The sequence below is a fragment of the Falco biarmicus genome, chromosome 17 (genome assembly GCF_023638135.1).
Source record: "Falco biarmicus isolate bFalBia1 chromosome 17, bFalBia1.pri, whole genome shotgun sequence".
NCBI lineage: Eukaryota > Metazoa > Chordata > Aves > Falconiformes > Falconidae > Falco > Falco biarmicus.
Window position 1 is genome coordinate 3,662,158 of NC_079304.1, and position 24,793 is coordinate 3,686,950.

The 24,793-nt window shown below is 50.5% G+C and overlaps 2 protein-coding genes across 2 annotated transcripts; both read left to right on the top strand.

The window, feature by feature from the left end:
* Nucleotides 1–4,761: 4,761 nt before the first annotated feature.
* LOC130160218 (keratin, type I cytoskeletal 14-like) lies at nt 4,762–10,349 on the top strand. The gene is given in 9 exon segments (XM_056362528.1): nt 4,762–5,586; nt 5,588–5,893; nt 7,192–7,274; nt 7,823–7,979; nt 8,501–8,662; nt 8,756–8,881; nt 9,020–9,240; nt 9,706–9,743; nt 10,078–10,349. Coding segments are annotated over 9 exon segments (1,407 nt in total). The 5' UTR covers nt 4,762–5,370; the 3' UTR covers nt 10,176–10,349.
* Nucleotides 10,350–14,847: 4,498 nt separating this feature from the next.
* On the top strand, nt 14,848–20,262 carry LOC130160217 (keratin, type I cytoskeletal 14). Its single transcript, XM_056362527.1, has 8 exons — nt 14,848–15,499; nt 17,334–17,416; nt 17,722–17,878; nt 18,148–18,309; nt 18,403–18,528; nt 18,668–18,888; nt 19,253–19,302; nt 19,819–20,262. The coding sequence occupies exons 1-8, from the start codon at nt 14,978–14,980 to the stop codon at nt 19,914–19,916; spliced, it is 1,419 nt and encodes a 472-aa protein (XP_056218502.1). The 5' UTR covers nt 14,848–14,977; the 3' UTR covers nt 19,917–20,262.
* Nucleotides 20,263–24,793: the final 4,531 nt, after the last annotated feature.

The following is a 24,793-nucleotide window of genomic DNA, read 5'->3' on the forward strand; positions in this document are numbered from 1 at the left end:
AACGTCTGCAGGGGCTGTCACCGTCCCTCCTGCCCGTCCTCGTGTGCCTTGGGGGGCTGTGTGCGCGGCGTGCATCTGCACAGAGGCCAGGACAAGCCCTGGCAGCAGGAGGGCACTAAACGCCAGCGGGGGAGTCACGGGGCTGGTGCAACCCCTGTCACCAACAAGGGGTTTGGCCCATCCAGCCGGGGTCCGGTGGCACGACTGGCTGCACCCCAGAGCAGGGAGAAAACACCATTCCTGCCCTTCCACAAGCACGAGTGTCTCCAGGCTGATGCCAGTACCTGCCTCATCCCGCTGCCAGCGTCACGGCTGTCCCCAAGCCCAAGTCCCCATCTGTGGCTTGGAGACCTGGCCTGGAGTCACTGTAGGTGCAGCGGGTGTGGGCACGGAAGGAACGTGGGAGCCGCTGGTTGTTGCCTCCAGTCAGCATGGGAAAGTACATGTGCAACTCCCTGCCTGCTCTGCTGTGCTCAGCAAGGGGAGAGAGGGATGAGCAGACAGGGTGTGAGCCTATTTCCACACCGACAGAATGAGACATGAGGAAATGCAGGACCTGCTTGCGATCTGGAAGAGAGACACTGAAAAAATAACGTGGGAAACTCCGAAGGTTGGAGTTTGCTGCGGAGATAGAGCTAAAGCAATTCATGATGGCTCGGGAGTCTGGCTCTGCTCAGACACAAGTATTCTTTTGTCTAGAGGAAAACAAGGAGTCGTTTGTTGCCCATCTGTCCTCCCTTTGCCTTGGTCCCACACACATTGCGGAGCAGCTTCCCCTTGGGCTCTGGACCAGGGAATCCCCATCTCTGGTCCATGGCTCTGCATATTGTGACTGGCCTGAGCCCGAGCTGGAGCATGTCAGCTGGGATGTCACCAGAGAGACCGCCGAGCTGCTTAAGCGCTGAACTTGCTAGACTGGGTTCCTCGGCCCCAAGCAGGGGCAGAAGGGCTGAGCCAGACCTTGGAGACAAGACTGGTTGTGATCAAAAGCTGTTCAGGATCTTTACTGCTGAAGCATGGCAGCTGAAAAGCAGTGCTCAGCCCTTGGCTGGGTGACCAGATGGCATGATGGGTGGCCACAGCACTTGGGTAGCTGCAAGGATGAAGAACTACAGCAGGACCAGGGGGAAGAGTCTGAATGATCTGCTGAAAGACTGTCTAGTGCCAGACAGGTCTGTGATCCCTGAAGCAAAGCAGAGATAACCACATACATCGCTCTGTGCTGCCCAGCCCCTTGGCTGAGCTGCTCCCGCAGCCGAGCAAGAGTGTGTGAACTGGCTGTGTTTGCAGCGCTGATTCATTGGGAATCACTGCTGTAAGGGGATCTCCTTGGCACACGCCGTGCCGAAATGGGCAGAGCGGCTCTTCGGCCGGGGAGCAGGTCTGTGCTCCAGCAAGGTGCTCACAGGTGGAGGTGGCTTGTGAAGCATCAAATGACGCAGGGCCAGGACTCACCTGGTGCTCTGCAAACAGCTTGGGGCATCGGCCAACGTGGAGGAGCATCATCTTCGTTCACGTTCACCGAGAGGAGAAAAGGGCTCGTTGAGAGCCTGGTGTGACGCTGGCGCAGGGATGCGGGTGAGGCTGCCCGCAGCATCCCACCGGCAGGGCAAGGTCTGGCCTCAGCGTTGGCAGGAGCCAGTTTGGAGTTCAGAGACGGGCAATACGGAGTCACCCCGCTTTGCCTTCCCTCCAGTCAGCCCTTCACCCTCTGGCTCCATCACTGCCTCCTTCGTTCTCCTGCTAAAGGGGACGAGGCTCTGCTGCCTGTCTCCTTCATCCAGCGCGCAGCACAGTGGGCAGGGGGGGGATCAAATGGGGTGAGCGTCTGGCGTGGCTTGGCTTGCTGGCTGGTGGCTAAATGCCCTGAGCCTGCCCAGGGGGAGTTTCCATCACTCACACACACTATGAAGTTTCCTTTCATAGCAACAGATCTGGGATCGCTCTTTTCCTGATAATGGGAGGGGGCTGTCAGGACATGTCCTAGCAGATGATAAAAACAACAGCAGCTGAGATGATAGAAACAAAGACAGCACTATTTCACTCCACACCTTGATATATTTGTTACCCATTTTGGTGTTGTTCAAACCTACAGAGAAAACCTGTCAGCAAGGGTAAAGCCCGTGCCTGCCATTCCTTACTTGCAGGAGACATCCTTCCCAGAGCTGCATCCTCCAGCTAGTTCCTACTGAGCTGTGAACCGCTGTGAAAGGCACTGGGAAGAACCTGGCCCACAGGGGAAACCCAATGACTCCTAATTAGCTCTTAATTCATGACATGAAAAGCACAGTTAAGTGCTATTGTTTGAGGCACATGCCACACACTGACCCGGGCCTTTTCACACCAACCCTTACCACAGTGGGGTACCCTGTGGGCTGCTTGTCCACTCCTAACATATAATTTCACCTCCCTTCCTATGCAAACCAGAGGACTTCAGCTCTTTCTTTCCCCCTGCAGCACACCTGAGGGAGAGATAGCATCGATGGTATGCTTCTTGCTGGAACAGACTCTTGATACCATCTCCTGAACATTATGATGTGTTTTCTTTTTTTTTATCTCAAGGGAATTTACTGTGGGTGAGTGCTTCAGGAGAGCCTGGGAGACTGAATTCTTCTGGTGACATAAAATCGCTGAAGTGGTGCGTGCTTCTCTGCATAATCACGTCGACCTGTCGCCAGAGCCAGTGGAAGAGGAACTTTGTGCTAAGGGTTTCTCCTGTAAGAATGGGGCTGGTTTGGGGATTCTTGTTCGGGAGCTCAGACAGAGGTCAGGGTAGCAGCTGACTGGCAAAAATATCGATTGGAAAAGACCAGAAAAAGCTGATATTGTAGGCCAATCTACAGATCTCCTCTTAGGCTCTTGTGCCAGTTGTGATAAAGGAGCTCAGACATGGGCTGAGGTCGTGATAATACTGAAAGAAAAGCCTTAAATCCAGCAATTCCCTGCCTGTGGGGCTGTGGCAGGGCTTTGCCTCTTCTAGGGCAGTTGCCACATTCAGGCTGACTTGTACCTTGGCCTAAAACATGTGGGTGACCTGAGTGGGGGAACAGAGCTCCCAGCACAGCTTTTGGCCCACGTGAGGGGTTCAGGGCCAATTGCCTGGAGCAGGAAGGTGTTTGCTAGAGCAAACACGAGCAAAGCGAGCACGTCTGGAAGAACTCAGCAGGGGAGGCCAAGGGATGGCTCTGGAGCACAGCTCCCACACGACGGCTGTTGGGTAATCCTGTACCCCCCACTACGGAGGGCAGCGGGCCAGCAGGAGCACTGATCTTCACCCTGCCAGGTTGCCCCAGGACAGCGCTGAGTGGAGCAGAGTCATCTGCACGCTCTGCCAGTTGCCAGCAATGGGTTGCTCCCAGGTCCCCCTCCTTTCCCCCAGCTTTCTGAGGGAGGGGGCACATGTGCATCCCAAATCTCTAGAGTTTGCATCTTGGGGAGTCAAAAATCCAAATCTGAAGCCAATCGGTTCTGAGGCAGGGCTGCCCAGAGCCCTCGACTAAGGGGATCTGGAGTCTCTTTGTGCTTAAGCTGCTTCCTTGGTGGCCACCCAGAAAAACCACACCACCTCTCCCAGAGCTGCTAAAGAAAGAGAACGTGACTCCCTATAAAGGCCTTGGGATCTAACAGCGGTGCAGATAAAGCATTGTTGTTATTGTGTCCTTCAGCGAACAGATGAAAGAAAGGAGGCACTATGAATTACCAAGGGTGAGGCTCTGGGAACACCTCAGCAACTCCAAAATCAGTTAAGTGTGTTAGAATGCAAAAACAGCCAGAGGGGCCCAGGGAAGGAAGGAGATCACCACAGGAGAGAACACAGAAGGGTTCCTAATCCCTATAACTCTCTTTCACTACCTCACAGGCACCTCTGCTAAAAGAAAAAATAACTTCTCTTATCCGAGAGTGACACTGCTGGAGCCGGGCTGGCCAGCAGGTTGGGTGTGCGACTTTCCACTGTATACTGTAAGAGCTGGCGCCACATCAGTGAAGGGATTTTCTTCCCGACAAAGAATAAAACAGTGCAGTGTCTCCCTTCCTGGTTCTCTGCTGCTTTTTTCACGCTAATACCTGTCCAGCTGCATTACTATAATCACTATGCTCAATCCCTTAATAGCACGATGCAGGCGTGGCTATCGGGGTGTCTGCATTGCCTCATCTCTGTTCCTCAATTCTGCATTGCCCTGTTTAAACCCTCCGCTCTGCCGGTGGTCGCAGGGTTCCTGCCCCTCGCTGCAGTGTCTGTTGCGCTTTGCCCATCGGTACTTTTGATACAGGTGATGCTGGTTCTGCTGAGCTGATGTTAGCATTGCTGTCTTGCAGCTGCAAATCTGTAAGAGAAAGGATATCTGCATGCAGGCATAGCATCCGTAAGGATTGATTGTACCCTTCCCGTCAGAAATCACATGTAACGTGTCCTAGCAGTGGGTGTCTAACGCAGTTTCAATCCTTCTTCTCTGATTTGGACTATTTAAGCATTAAAACCTGCCTCAGCAATGAGATAGAAGAAGCCGTGGCACCGCATTTTCTAGCTTCTACAAGTCTTTTGGAAGTGACAGACTGCTGCTGGGGAGCTTGTGAAAGGTGTTGCAGCAAAGCAGGTGCCACTGGGAAACATCAGGCATCTGCCTTTTAAACTGACTGACAATCCACATTGCAGGGACTTTCCAGTCTCTGTAGAGAGATTCACCCTAGACTAGTATGTAAGCAGAAATTACTGGAGTTTCTTCTCTTTTGAGCTACAAAATTTCTGCCAAATACGGTATCAGTACACAAATACCGCCAGGTCTGTGCTTGTCCTGGAATAGAGGTCCTGACGGGAAAATTTCCGTCTGGCTTTGGGTTGGTGCTTATAAAGATTATGGATGTGCAGAGCTCTTAAGTCAGCAACTCCCGTTGACTTTAGACTCTAAAAAAGCAAATAAATAGATTTGTAGATTTTTCATGATATAAGGTGGTTGCGGGCGACTTGGCATATCACAGAGGATTCACTGGCGTTACTTCATGAAGGAGCAGTGGGGTGGAGCTGGAGCCAGCACCTCCGCGTCTCAGGTGCAACAGTGAAATGCTAAAACATAGCCACGAGCGAGGAGCCTTCGGTCTGAATCACGCCGGGCGCTGGGAACTGAAGCGGAAAAGGAAGATCCTGTGTGCACTGCTGTGCTTCCAGTGGGATGTGACAAAAGACGTGAAATCGGGGAGAGAAAAATGATGATTCTGGAATTTGGCTCTGGCTGTCCAGGGTGACGAAAAGCACCGGCAACGCCTCCTGCCCGGGCTATAAAGGGCTCCAAGCCAGGGGGAAGCGAGCACTCGCTGCCTGCGCTGCCGAGCCGCGTGCCTCTCTCCAGCCTCCAGCCCCCGCCAGCCTTCGCCATGAGCACCACTGTCAGGCAGTACTCCTCCTCCACCTCCCTCAAGGGGTTCGGTGGCCTGGCTGGGGGCTCCAGCAGGCTTTCCTCCGTGCGAGTTGGGGGAGGGGGCTACAGAGCCCCCAGCGTCCACGGAGGCTCCAGCAGCTACTCTGTCTCTTCCCGCATCGTCTCGGGGCTCGGCAGCGGCTATGGGGGCAGCTACTGCAGCAGCGTAGGAGGGGGGCCTCGGCAGTGGCTTTGGGGGTAGCTATGGGGCTGGCTTTGGGGCTGGCTTTGGAGCCGGCTTCGGGGGGGGCTTTGGGGGAGGCTTTGGAGGCGGCGATGGCATCCTGCCGGCTGGCGAAAAGGAGACGATGCAGAACCTCAACGACCGCCTGGCTGCCTACCTGGACAAAGTGCGTGCCCTGGAGGAGGCCAACACCGACCTGGAGGTCAAGATCAGGGAATGGTACAAGAAGCAGGGACCTGGTCCAGACCGTGACTACAGCCCCTACTACAGGACTATCGAGGAGCTCAGGAACAAGGTAGGATGCTGTGATTAACACAGTGGGACGTCTCGTTACCAGAGTGGAAGCAGAATCACTGACTGTTACCTCTGTAATTAGTAAGCGCTAACTGCATCGTAAAAAAGTGTCTCAGATGCACATGCTGAGTGCCAGGCTGGGAATTCCGAGATGTCTCAATGTTAGCTCTTGATTACATCCCTCTAGGTGGAACAAACAGCAGGAAGAAGCAGATGTAAAGGGACATAAGGCAACAAATGAAGAAGAAGGAGGCAAATCTGCATTGATAATGCATTTTTTTCTGCAGTTTGAAATGAATGTGCAGGGAAAGTTGTAAATGTGTGCAGAGTGTGTCACTGATGTCGTATTTGTAAACATTCAAAAAATTCATTTGTAAACATTGGCAAACTTGTTTCAGCTCTTCAGTATTGATGTGATTTAGATGCTAAAGTGAAAAAGATGGAACTGACCAACAGTGAGGTTTTCACCTCCTTTTGGCAGTCACTGCCCCAGGGCCAGGCTTGATGCAAACCCACCAACCCAGGCAGCTCTGGGGGGATTTCTCCTGTATCTGATTTGATTCCCACCCTCCCCATTTCAGAGGAAATACCCAAGAGTTGACTTTGTTCTGCTCTGTTACTTCTTACTTGCGAGTTGCCCCCAGGAAGCATGAAGGCAGGTGGTGTACATCTGGAGCTGCAGGAGTGCTGGCAAATGATGCAGGGAATCCATTTTCCCTCCCTGTCTTTGGCCCCATAACTGATGTCTTCCCAAACTCTGCCTTGAATCTTCTCCCAGTATGGATTATTTGCTTCTGGTTCTGTAATATAAAAATCAGAAGCTGTAGGCACCTGCTCACTGCATTTTGCTCCATTTCTGCAGTCAACAGATTAAACCCACCCCAGAACATATGGGCACAAGGTATGCCAAGCACAAACACCTTGCTGGTCCATCCGTCCCACCAGAAGAGCTGCATGGAGCTGTGGGTGGGGGAGCAGGTGATTCCTCCTTGGCCCTTGCGTAATCAGCACCTGCCCTGAAGCATGGGAACAAATGGTGTCATCAGATCTCACACACCTTCCATGTTTCACGCTGCCTTTTGAAATACTGATGGATTTTTGGAAAGGGAGGTCACAGAGTAACGCAGAGTCAGTCTCAGCTGTGTCTCACTCGGTCTGATTCAATACACACTTCTAAGGAAGCCCCAGGCTTCCCCAAAACTGTTCCTGTCCCAACAGTCTCCCTTCTGCTTCCATCCTGTGGTCAGCCAGGAGGAGTGCCCGACACTCAGTGCTTTGTCTTTATCCTCTGCCCTCCAGGTGCTGGTGGCCACAGTCGACAACGCTAACTTCCTCCTGCAGATCGACAACGCCAGGCTGACAGCTGATGACTTCCGGAACAAGTAAGCCACATTTCCTGGAAAAATGGAACAAAGTCTGCGGAGACTTTTGATGAAAGGAGGAGAAAATCCCATCCAAACACAAAAAGACAACATAGAAACAAGGTCTTCAAAATGAAAGTGTAGTTTCCAAAGCAGATGGTTATCAAATCCTGTAGGCGCATAGGGATTGTTCTGCTTCCATACAAAAACTTCACTATTTTATTCTCATTGCTGGTTCCTCTGTGGTACGACCTCTCCTGTGCGGAGAACTTTCCCTGTGCTTGTGCTGCACATTTAACTTGTGTATGTACAGCCCAGCAAAGCCCAGACCCAGTAACGAGGCCCAGTGATACCAGGAGCACGGTGATGTTGTGGAGTCAGATGGACACTGTTCATCAGTTGTTCCCCTGTGTTCACTAGCACTCACCGTCAGGAAGCTGTCCGTGCACCGTCGGGGTATCAACATGATGCCAGCAGCAGCACGGAGGAAGCAACCAACTGACCCAGGTGCTCTGTCCCTGGCTGGGCAAGTTCTCGTGCCACTTTCATGACTGTTCTTGTGTCCCCAGGTTTGAGACGGAGCAGGCTCTGCGCCTGAGCGTGGAGGCCGACATCAACGGCCTGCGCAGGGTCCTGGATGAGCTGACCCTGGCCAGAGCTGACCTGGAGATGCAGATCGAGAACCTGAAGGAGGAGCTGGCCTACCTCAAGAAGAACCATGAGGAGGTGAGCACAGAGCCAGGCTCAGAAAAGTCCAGCCTGGGCCCAGAAATACGAGGTCTGGTCCAACCCTTAAGGCTATGCTGAGTTTTGAATTGCTGGGCGGGAAGATGGGAGGTGCTGATAAGGACATAGGGATGATGCATTCTGGATAGCAGCACGTCCTCTCCAGAGTGTGTCTGAAATTCATTCACCTCTTGCTATTTCAGTAACGGCCACTGTAGCAGTTAGAGATTTATCAACGATCCTGGCAGCTTCAGGCCTGAGAGGTCTGTCTCCCGAGAAATGAAGCCAGCTACAGGCTCTGATTTATTCTCTGAAGGTTTAACTCAAACGGAGACTTCTTAAGAACTTGGGTTATTTTCTTTCTGACTGTGGGGCAAAGGCCCTGGCTTGCTCCCTGTTGATCTGCCCCAGAAACACCTGCTGAAGGATGCTACCTTTCCTTGAAGAACTCTGTGCTGAGAGGAACATATTTATATGCTGGTTGCTGGATTGCATGAAGACGTGTTTCTTGTTCCTTCCAGGAGATGAATGCCCTGCGTGGGCAGGTGGGTGGAGAGATCAGCGTGGAGATGGATGCTGCTCCTGGAATCGACCTCACCAAGATCCTGGCTGAGATGAGGGAGCAGTACGAGAGCCTGGCGGACAAGAACCGCAGGGACGCCGAGCAGTGGTTCTTCAGCAAGGTGAGCTGGCTCCGGCGGAGCAGCGAGGGGCGCGGGACCCCAGGCCGTGCCTGCTCACCGGTGCTCTAACGGCGCGCTGCTGCCTTGTTGCAGACGGAAGAGCTGAACCGGGAGGTGGCCATCAACACCGAGCAGCTCCAGAGCGGCAAGACAGAGATCACCGAGCTGCGACGCACCATCCAGAGCCTGGAGATCGACCTGCAGAGCCAGCTCAGCACGGTACGAGGGGCCGGCTCCCTGCGGGGGTGGGGGGTGGGGGGCACGCAGGAGCACGGGCCAGGGGGCGCGTGGGGGCTCCACCTCCACCCCCACCGCCCTCTGTCCCCCGCTGAACCCGTCCCTCTCCTCTGCACGCAGAAAGCGGCGTTGGAGGGCACCTTGGCCGACACAGAAGCCCGCTACGGCACCCAGCTGGCCCAGCTGCAGGGGCTGATCACCAGCGTGGAGGAGCAGCTGGCCGAGCTGCGGTGCGACATGGAGCGCCAGAACCACGAGTACAGGGTCCTCCTGGACGTCAAATGCCGCCTGGAGCAGGAGATCGCCACGTACCGCCGGCTCCTGGAGGGTGAAGATGCCCAGTACGTAGAGGGGCTTTGACTGGGAGAGCGTGTTGGGAGGAGACGGGTGGAAGCAAAGGAAATAAAACATGGACAATCTACATTCCCTGGAGGCTCCTGTGAGCCATTTCCCGACCCATGTCATGCAACAGGGTCTCCCTTTTCTGTCCTGCTAGTCCAGAACAGCCCAGTGGTTATGACAGCACTGCAGCATCCCTGGGATCCCCTTCCCATCCCGTCCTGGGGAGGGAGCAGGTATCACTGCTGCTCATCACAGCTGGGATGCGGGCTGCCCTTATGTCTGAATCCCCGTGGCACACACACATCCTTACCATTTTCAATTTTTACACTAGGCTGTTTCCAGAAGGCATTTTAATCCTGTACTGGTGTGAGAAGGAAAGACGGGGTTTAAATAATTATTTTGTCTTAGAGACAACTCACATTTTTTCCATTTCTGACCATTTTTTGTCCTTTCTCCTCCTGTAGCATGTCTTCCCTCTACATCTCGCAGCCTGTGAAAGAAGGTAAGTACACGTCTTGGCTGAAGCACTGATCACACGTAGCTCTGTTATATCCTTAGCCACCTTCTTAGCACAGACTCTTTACTAATTTACTAAAATTACTGTCATATTATACTTTCAAAATGTGAATTGACAGAAACTGCTCATGATATACCAAAACGTCTTTCAGAAGTATTATTTGTGCAGAGTGAAACTATATAATAAAGTATTTAGTGGTAGGAATGTTATATTTGGTTTCTCAGGCGGTTTTTGGTCATAATAGATTTACCCATGAAAATCTTTACATACTTTCCCCTTGCTTCCCTGCAAATAACAGTTCCTTCTTTCTCCATTGTAGCACCTATAACTACCCGTCAAATCCGCACGATCTTTGAGGAAGTCCAGGATGGGAAGGTGATCTCCTCCCGCGAGCAGATCACCCAGGCTGCCCACTGAGGCGGCTGTGTGGTTTGCTGCAAACCTCACATAGCAAAGCAGAAGAAGATTCCAGCTTATGTGCTCTGGCTATGCAGATCACAAAAAAGCACCTTCTCTTTTTGTCACACCCTGGCTTCCCTCACCCTTTATCCAAGCATTGTTCCATGCTCAGAAATCAAATAAAGCTTTTCTTCGCACTTATGAAAACCAGGGTCTGGTCTTGTTGCTCTGATGAGCTGGGCTGTCCCACTGCTGGAGCTGTAGGACAAAGCTGCTCTCAGGAAGGAGTAATATTCTCCATCTTTGGTACCCAGGTGTTGAGGCCAGGACAATGACAATTCCGTAATACCTGTGACCTGGCTGCCTCCGTGAAGAAGCTGATGTGGGTGGAGGTCTAAAGGGAACTGATTACATGGGTCGTGGGAGGCAAAACTTGTGAGTCTTTGTATTTCACCTCAGATTTGGCACGGTGACTTTCAGGTTGGGGCAAAATGCTGCTTCCCCAGCTGCAATGTGCAGCAACAGCAGAGCTGAAGCTTTCAACTCGGTAAGTACAAGCAAGAAAGTGAACAAAACCCAAGTCATGTAGCCAGGACCCTGCAAACGGTTCCCTCCCCAGCTCTGCCTCGACAGCTGCTGTGCAGCCCAGATAACAAGCTTTGAGGTACAACGAAATTAAGCTGTAGATGTGGCAGGGATGCATTGGCTGATGCCTCTGCAGAAATACAAACTCAGCTTAGTTTAATCCTTTCTTCCAAAGGCACTGCTAAAGGGTGAAGAAAACAAGCGGTGGGTATGGTCTATACAAGCACAAAATTTAAAACACTTCTGGGAGTTACTTGTGGCACTCCCTGGCTGTTAGTGGCTGTTCCTGATGCAGCAATTCATGTTGCCGTCAGCTGGCCCAGCCGTTCCTGGAAAGCCAGTTTAGACACATTCTTGGCTGGATTCTGCCACATTTATTACCTCATAAATCCAACTTCCAAATCAATGGGATGATTTAGAGAAACGCTACTGAATATGTGTAAGAATAGAGCTGGCCACACAGTTTTAAGATGCCTTTCCGGAAAATATGCCTGGATTTTATGGGGAGATAAGAGAGAATTCGTGGTTTTATTCAAAATGTTGACAGGATCCCTGCAGTGCATCATCTGCACTGCAAGCCGAGGCAGCAGGGATGCACGGTCTAGCGGCACCCCATGCTGCAGCCATCAGCTCTGCCCAGTGTCAGCTGGGACCACATCCCCCTGGCCACGCAGGGCAGCCCCCCATGACCCGTGCCAGGGACCAGCTGTGCTGTGCACCCTGCACAGCACCCTGAGCGAGCCAGCTGAAAGCACTCCCAGCACCCACTGACTTGCAGCAGGCACAGCTTTGGTTTTGAATCTTACTGCTGACGAGCAGTGATCTCATTTCCACTGCGATTCCACCAAAGGACACGTAAACACAACCCAGTAAAGGAGCACTGTGGTCAGGAGAACGGCTCCCACCACTCTGCTGCTGCACGTCCTCGTGGCGCATCGTGGACAGGCCACGAGTAAACAACAGGGCACAATTCCTGACCCCAGGTGCTTCCAGCCACAGCATCTCTGCGGCCTGACTGCTGCGCTCCTGCATCCTTGGCCAAGGGAGCCCGGCACAGCACGGGGCTTCTCCCCCAGGATGCTCCGTGCCCCGGGACTGGACAGGGCCAGGCGCTGAGCAGCCCAAGCCCAGATGCCTCAGAAGGGTAAGGACAGACACAGCCTGCAGTGAAAGAGCTTCCCAGGTCACCTCTTAGGGATCCACTGTCCTCGCCAGGGGTGGTGCAGGGACTGTCAACACCTCTGGCAGCTCCTCGCGATCGTTGTGTCCCTGCAGCTGCCACCCTTGTGACACCCAGCATGGGGATGCTGTATTCATCCTGGATTTATATTTTTCTCCTGGAAAACGGAGCACACCCTTGTTGCTATAGAAACAAGTAATACTTTGCTAACAAACCCCCCTGTTTTAATTACTCCTGCTACTGCAAATTGTGAGGGAGGTGTGGAAAACAGGTGTTGATACTTTCCTGCCTTAAGCATTAATAATTAGTCGTGACCTTAAGAAACCCATTGAGGGGGGAGCTGCAGGTGGTGGCTTATGCAGACAGGCAGCGGCAGCTCGAGGCAGGTTTCAGAAGGTGGTATTTTATTCCAGAAAGATGCTTTGACTTCTCAGGCTACGCTGAGTTAATCTGACATAAAAGACCACTTTAGAAAGAGACATTAAGATGTGGCTTTTCAGCTCATTTTAGGAAACTTTCCTGTAATAATTTGATAGTAGGGCAAACTTTATAAGAATGCTAAAATAAACAGAGAAGTGTTCTTGTCCAGGTAGTTTCATCTACCGGCTCTGCTGGTATGTACGTTTGGAGCCAGAGCTTCGCCGCCTTTTTCCTCCTGAAGACAGAATTGCATGTTTAGACACCAGTGTGCTACCATGAAATTACTGTTATGCCATAGACCAGGCATTCTGATTTTGGAATGTATAAAACCCAGGCTCATAGTGTGCTTGCACTCATGAAACAGAGGCAGAATCTGATTTAATAGTCAGCTTTTTATTTGAAAGAGAGTGTGATACAAACAATATGCAGTCATTTGTGGTTGTGTTCAATTGCAGGTCATGTAAATAACGCCTTAGAATTTTTAATGTTGTTTTAAGTCTTAATTAACACTTCATGATTTTAATTGCTGCCTTGTGGTATCATCAGAATATCGTAGATATTTTGAGCAATGTGTATTTTTATGACACTGCAGTTAAATAGGAAACGAAAGATGAAAGACTGATTTCATGTAAAGAAAGAATACCCTATTAACCTCGTAATGTGGTGACAGTTATTCATCCTACAGCCGGTCTGGGGGAAGCTGGTCGCTCCTGCTGGCTGGCCAGCCTGAAGAGCCTTGCTCACGTCAAGCCTGAGGGCTTGGACTTGCACGGGGGCTCTGTACTGTTTTTGTCACCGAAGTTCCCCTTTCTCCTTGCCACCACTGCACCCAGTGAGGACAATCCATGACTTTTGCCCTTTCGTATCACCCGAGAGAAGGCAAGGAAATGAAGATGGGGAGAAAGCACATTCCTTGGAGCTCCACGTCCCAGCCGCCCCCACGCTGCTGCGCCTTTGCCAGCTGCACCTGGGGAGGACGAGCAGAAAGTGGGCGTCCGCTGGCTCCGTGCTGCGTCTCCTGGCACTCACGCGACACGAAGATGCTGCCGCCAACAGACTGAACCCATCCTCTGGCCAGAGCAGACATGGTGGAGATTCCACTTTCTCCAGTTCTCCAAGTCATACAGACTTGTCTCCGTTAACCAGTGGCAAATGGGAACACGGGTAGCTGTGCTTCTCCATAGCAGCCAACTCCTGATCTTGCAAGGACACATCCCACTCCTGTATTGTTTCCAGCTTTTTTCAGATAGAGGGAAGGGAGTCATGCCCTCTAAAGCTGCTCAGAAATGTACCTTTGTTGCTTATTTCCATACTCTTTCCCCCCTCCTTTGGCAAATGATCTAAGGAAGAACTTGGCTGTTGGGAAGGGGTTGTTGGGGCCTGTCTGTGAAGTCAAACAATTCACCATGTACACACATGAGAACTATCTTCTCCTCCACACCCTGCATTATTAGCTGGTGACACTCAGATTTGTGGTTTCTGCCCATGACGTAGGTCAGCACAGAGAACAGACAGCAGAGCTTGACCATGCCTGGTGCGCTTGTTTTTTGAGGCTTTTTGCTCTTCAGAAGCAACCAGCATCTCTCCTGAAGCTCTGTCTACATGGGAGCTGTAAACCTCAAATTCACATTGAACTTATCTTCCCTGGTCAGAACTGATTGAGATGGTCATCACAGAAAACATCAGCAGCATTAGCTGCTAAATTATGTTACTATCAGCTTTGAACTCTTGTTCACAGTGCTTGGAAAGCAGGAGCTTTTCTTCTTATATCCTTCACCTACTTTATGCCAGTCCACATTTTTTCCTGGAGCATCTCATAATTTTTAAGTTACGCCAGCTAGTAGCCATACCCTGCCCTTTCTGAACGGTTTGCTAGGCTCTTGTTCACAAAAATCAACACAAAATATCCACTCCTTATTGCCTTTTCATATTCCTTCACTCTTGGGTGGTCTCTGAAGTGAAGAACTGTATGAGCCCTGAAGCATGAGCTCCCTTGTCATTGCTTTTTCATTACAGAACATCCCTCTCCCTGCAGATAAAAGAGCAGACTCGTATTTCCAGGACTGGTAGCCAAGTTCCTTCTAGCATCATTGTACTCACGGGACTGCAGATGTACTTTCAGGGCTTCATGACACGGCTGTTGTCCCTGCAGGTGTGCTGTGTGTGCAACCTAAAGAGAGACAGGAGACCGCAGAGCTGGGACAAGAAAACACAGTAAAAGAGATGCTGACATGCTCCACTGAAACGCTGCCTGAACCGCTCTGTTTCAGAGCTAACAGTACAAAGCAGTATTAAAATGTAGCCCTGAGCAAGGAGCCTCCTACTTTGAATCACACCTGACTATTTACTTGGAAACGGAAGAAGCATAAAGACGCCCTTTGTCAGATAAAAAGTTTCTGGTGGAATACGACAAAAAAGCATGACTAGAACAAAGGCAAAAATGACGATTCTGGAAGTTGGCTCAGATTTTAGGAGTGATGAAAATCATCGGGAATGCAACAGAAAAAAAAGAGCGCCGGCAACGCCTCCTGCCCGGGCTATAAAGGGCTCCAAGCCAGGGGGAAGCGAGCACTCGCTGCCTGCGCTGCCGAGCCGCGTGCCTCTCTCCAGCCTCCAGCCCCCGCCAGCCTTCGCCATGAGCACCACTGTCAGGCAGTACTCCTCCTCCACCTCCCTCAAGGGGTTCGGTGGCCTGGCTGGGGGCTCCAGCAGGCTTTCCTCCGTGCGAGTTGGGGGAGGGGGCTACAGAGCCCCCAGCGTCCACGGAGGCTCCAGCAGCTACTCTGTCTCTTCCCGCATCGTCTCGGGGCTCGGCAGCGGCTATGGGGGCAGCTACTGCAGCAGCGTAGGAGGGGGCCTCGGCAGTGGCTTTGGGGGTAGCTACGGGGCTGGCTTTGGGGCTGGCTTTGGAGCCGGCTTCGGGGGGGGCTTTGGGGGAGGCTTTGGAGGCGGCGATGGCATCCTGCCGGCTGGCGAAAAGGAGACGATGCAGAACCTCAACGACCGCCTGGCTGCCTACCTGGACAAAGTGCGTGCCCTGGAGGAGGCCAACACCGACCTGGAGGTCAAGATCAGGGAATGGTACAAGAAGCAGGGACCTGGTCCAGACCGTGACTACAGCCCCTACTACAGGACTATCGAGGAGCTCAGGAACAAGGTAGGATGCTGTGATTACCAAGACATCTTCGTTAAAGTCAGTTTTAGAAAGACAACCCTGTTCCTAAAAGCTGAAAGGAAGAGTATTAACGAATGACAATTAATAGGTCTGAGATGGGAAAACAGAAGCAACATGCTTGGAAGCAATACTTATAATATAAGAGCAGCAGTTACTTGAGCATGCCCTCCACAAGGCACAGAGATGGGTTTTCTATTGGCTGTTGCAGTGTAGGGAGAAAGACAGGGCAGGAAAGCGGGAGCCAGAGGCTATCAGGCGTCAGGTCAGGTTATCTGATGCTACAGGGTGTGCGCTGCCACGCCAGTCATCTCCTGCCCTTCCTCCATGCTCCTTATGCCCCAAGCGTGAGCCAGACTCCTGGTTAAGTTCTCTGCAGGCAGGGACACGCGATTTCTTTGTCACTGCTCACTACTGGATGATATGTAAATGGAGATGTTAAGTCGTTTTCATAAATATCCTACAGATCAGATCTTTTCTAGCCCAATAAGACGCTCAAGGTAGGGGTTAAAAAGGAAAGAAAATGCCCTGTGGGATGGTTGTTCTTTGGGAGGTGCAAACACAGGCATGTGTGAAACCTAGGGAGTCAGAACATACTGGGCTGTAGTAGGTGGCTTCAGAGGTGCTGAAGTGAAGTGCATGCCCTGCTCTAAAATGCAGTAGATGAAATCATGGCCAAGCTTGTTTCTTTATTCTTGGCAGCTCCCTGGCTGATTTTAGGCAAAAGTCCTTGAAAAAAAGCGCTAGAATCTGTCCTTCCCTTCCTACCCTGTCATCGCTGTCCTCCCTCTGCCCGCATTACTCATCACGAGCTGATTGCCTGGTCCTTCACCACTCCTACACGAGGTGACAACATCCTTAGTAAGCTCAGGTTCCACTGGAGGGGATGGAGGTGTGGGCAGGTGAGAAATAATACCTGGTCTGTGAGAGCAAATGCCAGGGAAATGAGGCAGCAGCCGTTGACAGGCTCAGGGATCAGCCCCTGGGGGAAATCCCAGATTTTTTTAGGAAATACTTAGAATTTTTCAGTTCTTTAACCCTCCCGGGCTTCACCTTGGGGTGAAGGGCTCTTGCTTTGATGCACAAAGCTTCTCTTCAAATTCCAGCTTGTCAGGTGTGCTCTGATCTGGAGCACAGAAACATGTGGAGACAGAGACTGCCTCCAGATGTGAGCAATGAAGTGCTGGGTCTCACAGAAACCCTCTGCTCAGGATCCAGAGGGATGCAGACCCTTCCCTCCCCTCCCGCACCCCACCGCAGCTGGGAAGTTACCACATCAATATCCCTGGATTATTGCTCGGATATCCCCTGAAGCACCAGAACTCAGTGAGAGCTTTTCATTAGCTTGTGGCTACAGAAATTACTGCTCATTAAATGGCCAATAATTTTCAAAATCCTAGAACAAATATTTGCACCTCAGGTGTAATTACGAAAGCAAAACAATTCAGGCACAGGCACTCCTTCCGCAACTCATTTATTTTTTTTTTTTCCCTCTCGGCTGGGCTGTTCAGCATTGCCAGACGCTGCCAGAGTGCTGCCAGGACTCTGAGCGTGGTGTCAGCACCAGGAGATGCCACCCTGGCAAGGGCACCAGGCTGTGGCACGTGGCATGCCAGTGCCTTCGCAAGGCTGAATCGGTGCTGGCGAGACTGAGCACCGGCATCCTGCCTCTCCCTTGCAGAGTCCATATGGAAGTTCCAGCCCAACCGGCAGGAGGTTCAGTGCTGCTCCAAGTCCTTCCGAACGGGAACTCGGGCAGGAGCATGCTGTTTTTCAGAACTACTTTTTCACTCTCTCCCTTTCTTTTATCCCCCTCCAGATTCTTGCTGCAACTGTTGAAAATGCCAACATCGTCCTACAGATTGACAACGCCCGGCTGGCAGCTGATGACTTTAGAACCAAGTAAGTCCAATGCCTTTGAGAACTCTTATGAGAAGGGAGGGAAAACCCCGTCTGTTTAAGGCTTTTCTTCGGTTTCTGCAACTGAGGTTGCTCCACCAGGTCACTGCTCACTAGAAATGTGACATTTGGGAAGCGGACACCTCTGCAGGGACACAGCGTTGTCTTGACATTCCTGCACAGTGGAGAGCTGTGCATGCACATTTAATAAAAGATGCTTGGCAGAAGTGCACCAAGTCGGGGTAGGAAACAAGAAAAAGCCTGTATCGGCTGGGCTCCACAGTGCAACTGTGTGTCCGTGTCCCCAGGTTTGAGACGGAGCAGGCTCTGCGCCTGAGCGTGGAGGCTGACATCAACGGCCTGCGCAGGGTCCTGGATGAGCTGACCCTGGCCAGAGCTGACCTGGAGATGCAGATCGAGAACCTGAAGGAGGAGCTGGCCTACCTCAAGAAGAACCATGAGGAGGTGAGCACAGAGCCAGGCTCAAACTGCGACCTGCAGAATGTACCTTGTGCACAATGGCAAGGGGTCAGATCAAATGTGCAGGAGCATCTCCACAATTAGGGCTGTTGGGAGACCCTTGAGTGGGAAAGGGGAAGGGAAACAACCCTTTGAGACAGGACCTCCAGGAGGAGGGCTGTGGGGTTCGTGTGCTGGGTGCAAATAAGAAATTGGCCACGATGGGAATATACTGATTTCACTCTGACATGTATCATGTGTTTCTTTTGTGCCAGGAGATGAATGCCCTGCGTGGGCAGGTGGGTGGAGAGATCAGCGTGGAGATGGATGCTGCTCCTGGAATCGACCTCACCAAGATCCTGGCTGAGATGAGGGAGCAGTACGAGAGCCTGGCGGACAAGAACCGCAGGGACGCCGAGCAGTGGTTCTTCAGCAAGGTGAGCTGGCTCCGGCGGAGCAGCGAGGGGCGCGGGACCCCAGGCCGTGCCTGCTCACCGGTGCTCTAACGGCGCGCTGCTGCCTTGTTGCAGACGGAAGAGCTGAACCGGGAGGTGGCCATCAACACCGAGCAGCTCCAGAGCGGCAAGACGGAGATCACCGAGCTGCGACGCACCATCCAGAGCCTGGAGATCGACCTGCAGAGCCAGCTCAGCACGGTACGAGGGGCCGGCTCCCTGCGGGGGGTGGGGGGTGGGGGGCACGCAGGAGCACGGGCCAGGGGGCGCGTGGGGGCTCCACCTCCACCCCCACCGCCCTCCGTCCCCCGCTGAACCCGTCCCTCTCCTCTGCACGCAGAAAGCGGCGTTGGAGGGCACCTTGGCCGACACAGAAGCCCGCTACGGCACCCAGCTGGCCCAGCTGCAGGGGCTGATCACCAGCGTGGAGGAGCAGCTGGCCGAGCTGCGGTGCGACATGGAGCGCCAGAACCACGAGTACAGGGTCCTCCTGGACGTCAAATGCCGCCTGGAGCAGGAGATTGCCACGTACCGCCGGCTCCTGGAGGGTGAAGATGCCCAGTACGTAGAGGGGCTTTGACTGGGAGAGCGTGTTGGGAGGAGATAGGTCAATAGATACAAAATGTGCTGTCTGGGAACTCAAATTGCAGCTTTCAGGGTTCTTCTTAACATTGATACCAGCCACGGATGCCCAGTGGCTCTGTCCCTGGTTTCTGTCTGCAGCGAGATGCTGTAACGGGCACCTTTCCCTGCTGGAAGGGGCAGTGGTCCCTCTGCCCTGCATGAGATGCCGAGTGGAGTGAGCAGGAACTTTAGCAACTTTAGCCTTTTGTGTTTTCCTCCTGCCTGAATACAGAGTCTGTGTAACAACAAGAAAAAATGAGTTTGCTCCTAACTTCTCTTTGTTTTTCTTCTTCTCTTGTAGCATCTCTTCCCAGTACTCCTCCGCTATGTCCTCACACTCTGGCAGAGATGGTAAGAACCTATCTTGCTGCACATATTTATAACAAACAGCTTTGCGACCTGCTTTTAAAGCAGCTGCCAGACCGATGGAGTGAAAATCACTCCTCAGGCGTGCCGTGCCGCCTCGCTGGCTGGATCAGAGTGGCAGCAGTCAAGGGCGCTTGTGTGCGTCTTACAACTGCTAACCACAGGGAAAAGCTGTGGGAAATACCTTGCACTCCTTTATCACAAGAATGATTTGCCCTAAACGGGCCTTGTGATTGAGCAGGTGGTGTTCTGGCTTTACACAGACCATGAAAATCAGGCGACATCACACATTTAAGGAGTGTGCCTTTTGCCTTCTTGAGCTTTCCCATCAGCCTGGCTCTTCCCTCTTCTAGCCAACGTTGCGTTGTTTAAAACAGCATTTTCCAGTATCTTGTGGAATTTGTGACATCTTCCAGAAAAACATGCAATATCTGATATTGTGGTTAAGAAATTTCTTTCCTTCCTGCCCCTGAATAATTGTCCTCTGCTCTCCTTTTGTAGTGATGACATCTTCCCGTCAGGTTCGCACAATCGTTGAGGAGGTGCAGGACGGGAAGGTGGTCTCCTCCCGGGAGCAGGTTGCGCTTACCACTCGCTAGAAGGGCAAGCACCTCTGTGGACCCTTGACCCCAGGCTCAAGAGAGTGGCGAGCTGAACCAAACCCTGCCTGAAGCCGTATGTGATGGGGTTGTGTCACAGAAAGCAGTCCACTTCATTCGTCTGCTCCTCCTTCCTGTACTACCATGATTCCACACGGGTGCCATCATGCACTCTGTACACATTTAATAAAGCTTTTTTCCCTCGTTCATGCAATTACAGACTTGTCTGTCACTGATACATGATCCCTCAAAGCCTCAGGGTTGTGTGTTTGTGCCCGGGAAAGTCCTAAGAAACCACAAGAAGCAGCCAGTGAGAGAAGGGGAATGGAGGGATATGGTTTCCACCTGGAGCAAAAATAATTTGAGACAGCTTTTTCTACTGAACTCATTGCTTGTAAATACATGGGACTGACCGAGACATAAACCAGATAAGTTTATTGCAAAACGAAGGCAATAATGGAAGGATGATGTTTGAGGTCAACGTACCACACCACACGACTGATAAAGCCAAGAGAATAAAACCCAGTTCTCTAATTCCTGGTATCCCAAAGAATCACTTTCTCCTGTAAGTTGAACATAACTGACTACAGCAAGACTACTACTGCCATGTGTACCATTCTGAGACACGAGCACAACATCAGACTCGTTGACAAATCTTACATATACAAGCCTTCTGTCTTACTTGACTGTCTTTAAATCACACTATTAGGCGCATTGTATGAAAACTTCATGCAGGTCTTTTCATGCTGCCTGAGGGCTGCACTTAACAGGTGCTAAAGTAACCATTGCTTAATCCACAAGAGGGATGAGTAGCAATAATTTTTTATCACTATAGCATCTAGTAGATCACTGCTAAAATCCTTCTTGAAACACACGCGCTACTTATCGTATGTCAACAACGTCTGCAGGCAAGCTGCCATTCAGGATTAGGTGAAGCAGCTTGGGCACTGGCAGCCAGGAACCGAGTTTGCCTTTGCCCACTCACTTTCCACAGAGTGACAGAGGAACCAAAGGATGCTCTGCAGGCTGCAGATCTACCAAATATGTCCTGGGGGCTAGGCAGGAGAGGAAATCATTTTAGACCCAAAAGCCTGATGAAACCACTTAGGTCCAACTTCATGCTTTCCAGCCAGTACAGGAAAACACAGCCAGTTTTGGGAGCTGTGTCCAGTCTTGGACCGTGGCCTCATGTTCCACATGAGGAATACAGATGTGGGCCTTAGACAGAAGGAAAAGGTAATAGTTTGCAGTAAATCAGCTTCCCTTTGCTTATAATGATGTACAAGGTGTGACTGTGGTTCAAGTTAAGCATGCTTGTGCCTTGGATTATTATTGATGATTCACGCTCCCTCAGCCTCCACAGGGCACCATGGTCCTTGCTGAACAATTACAAAAGCATGCTCCCTGGCCTGAACAGGCTCTTGAAAAGAGTGGATGATATCATGCTGGGCATGACAACACAAGCAAAGGTGATCGAAGAAGTGGGGAACCTGCCAGGTCTTTCCAGAAAAGGGAGTGTGAAGAGATGTTATCATTCTGTATTATTGTTTAGCAATTACAGAAAAGGGTAGGAAATGAAACACAGACCAGAGTGCCGAGTTCATTGACTGTGTCACGCTTATCTCTTTGCTGGAATAACAGACCTTTTTTTCAGAAATAGGAAGTCTTCCAAGCCAAGAGAGCTAGGGCCACCACAAAAATAAAAACTAGATCAAGCAAAAATGCCCTTTAGTATCAAGCTGTCTTAGACTTTATGGCAACAAGCAAGGGTGCAGGCTGGAAATTCTGATTAAACTACAAACGTACTTCTCCCCCCGATCAGAAGAGCGTTGTTATACTTCAATTATAAATGGCAGCTTTTTAACTCTTGAGCCACCTGGAGGATGCCCCAGGTGTATGAATACAGAAAGGCTTTCTGAAAATCACAAACATTATGGGATAAATATAATAAGTAGGAGGCTGAAAGAGTCTGAGAGTATCTGGCTCTGCTGGCAGCACAGTAAGGCATGGCCACTTCTGCAGCCAAAAGGACACGAGGGAGAGCATATTTAGCAGCATATTTAGTTATCTTTGATATCTGTCACCCAGCACTAAGCCATTTACATCTTTCAGCAGGAACAGCTTGAAATGAGTACCTGAGAATAGCTGGGAGAATAGCTGGGAGAGCTGATGGAGAGCCCACATTTGTAATTAGTTGAGTCAGTTCCACTGGGAGGATCTTACCAGGAGTTTTCCTTATTCACCAACATACATTTGCATCAGTAAAAAAGGCTTATATTCTGTGCAGAGCTCTGCATAACCCTATTATCACAACCAAGACAGAAGTCCAAGCATAGATAATTGCTGTGCTATGTTACAATACTCTGAAGAAGGAAAATACCACATAACTATTAGGCAATTTATTTTTTATTACTACTCTTTGCTACACACTGTTTTTATCTGTGAAACACAGACAAATTATCACATCCAAGAGGTGGACAAACACTGTTTTTGGAGAACATTATTTAAACTTTCTGCAAGATGCAAGCAGAACAAGAAAAGCCTTGTTAGGATTCAGCAAGGAGTTATAGAAGCAAGTTCTCAGTGAATGATGGTGAAACTTGAATGGACAACCGAACAAAAAAGGAAAACCAAGAACGTCCTTCAATGATATTTCATCAGCTGAGATGCAGAGAGAAATATGTAGCATGTGCCAGTGTCAAACAATATATAATAGCAAGAATGCTTACAATGAATAGTACTTCAAATAAGTACCATATTTCCTATCTTTAAATTCCATGTTCGCATCGGACAGTTGTTTTTACAATGCCCTTGAGAAAGTTGGATTACCGTTATTATTGTTTCCATCCTACAAAGCATGACATTGAGACCTGGGGAAGCTGAACGATTTGCCTAGAGTGATTTGCAAAGCTGGGATCAGAACCCTGGAGCGCCTGGTGTCATCAGTGAGATGGAAATCAGTTTCTGTCCAGCCAATAACATGCAGAGAAGAAGTGGAATGACGATTACATCAATAGCTAGATAAGCAAATACTTTGTAAATAGCAAACAAAGAATTTTCCATAGGTGAAACACTGACATTTAGCCAACAGTGCGCAGAGAGGAGCTAGGGCTGCTTGGGGTTCTCACTCTGTGTCAGAGCCTCCTGATGAGGCTCTCCCCAAGCCCAGGGCAGCCCTGCAGGGACATGCAGAAGCCCAGGCTGGTGTGTTTCGGATGCCAGGCACTGCCTGGATCCTACCCTGGCACTCGCCATGGTTGCTTCAAGCCCACAGCTGAGCTGGGGCTGGCAGTCACACAGGGTGGTGGACACAGCTGGGGCACCGGCAGGGATGCAGGGTTCAGTGTCATGTTTGAGTCACCAAGTCTCCAGGGAAGTTCTCTTGGACATAAAACCAGCTAGTGACTCAGAAATGTTTGTAATAACATGAAATGCTGGATCTCCTTCTTGGGGGCACATTATACTTTCTGTACTTCATATGCATTAGCCTAAGAAACAGTCTTAAGCTTTAAACTATCCCCAGACTACCAAAGAACTTCCTCCGGGGAAATCTAATCTTTCTCATTTCCATCGCCCTTTGGAATCTGATAATTTTGTGCAGTAGAACAACCTTTGGGAATAAGTCCCAGTGCCCATCCTCTACCACCATCCTGCTCTCCTTTATAAAGCACAGTACAAGACGCAAATGTAAAGCTGAAGTATAACTCCTTTCTTTCTACTTTTCACAAAGCTTATTAAATGGGAATGGCACCTTTGCCTAGGGGAGGCTCTTCTGCTCATTTGTTATTTGGAGTAGTAATTTTTCCTCATCAGGCCTGCGCTGCTGTTCCTGAAATGCTTGCCGGGAAATCCTCATCAGCCATCACTTCTCTCCTCCTCTTACTCCCCTGGGGCACAACGTTGCCTGCGAGGGGCTCCCAAGTCAGCCGAGGACAGCTCATCAGAGGCATTGCCCGTGGCTGGTTACAAGGCTGTGGTGAGCAAATTTCCGTCTGTAGACTCCAGTCTGGAAGTCAATAAAAGTTAATTCTGGAAAGAGCCTTCCATTATGCATGTAGATACTGCGATTAACAGATCTCCTCATAAAAAAATGAAAATGTCTTTTAATAAAATGAGGACTGTAACTGCTGGCAGGTTTGGACGTATGCTCTGGTGTAAAAGCAAGAGGTGGTTTTAATAAAAACTGCAGATTTTGGAAAGGAAAAAGTCTACCATGAAGAACACACAAATTCAGTAAAATCAAGAGTGAAATTACTGTTCTTCTTTACAAAAGCGGTAGAAGTTCTAATTGCCTTTGGCTGCAGAGACCTATGGTAAGGTCTGAAGTTCAAAAAGTAAGGAAGAAATGTGGACATTTCTGCTTAGTTTTCAATAACTGAAAAAAAACAACCCCACTCATTCACATTTTAATTTTTCTCACTGAAAAATGAAGGACTAGATGTTTCCCAATGAAATTAAAAGAAATGCTAGCTCAGCATTAATGTTACCGTTCTTCTATAGAAAAAACCCCAGTTTTTGACCAGTTCTGCTCCTGGTTTGCTCCTGCTTCCAGCCCCGAGAGCAGCCACAGGGCTGCAGCTGGGCCGCACAGCAGCGATGCCTCATCCTGACCGTGCCACAGCCTCCGCTCAGGATCGTGCCACCAGTGAGGCATGCCATGGCACCATGGCAGAGGCTTCGCTTGCTAATTAGGCATGTAACAAAGGATGGACCTACACAGAACCCACACCACATTTAAGGAGTTCTGGATTTGCAGTGTCAAGATAAAATCAAGACTAATGAACTTACCCAAATGGCATAAGCAATATTTCTGAAACAGGCTGCACCTGACGCGTCCTTTATGAGATGTGTCCAGGTGACCTGGATGCCAAAACCAA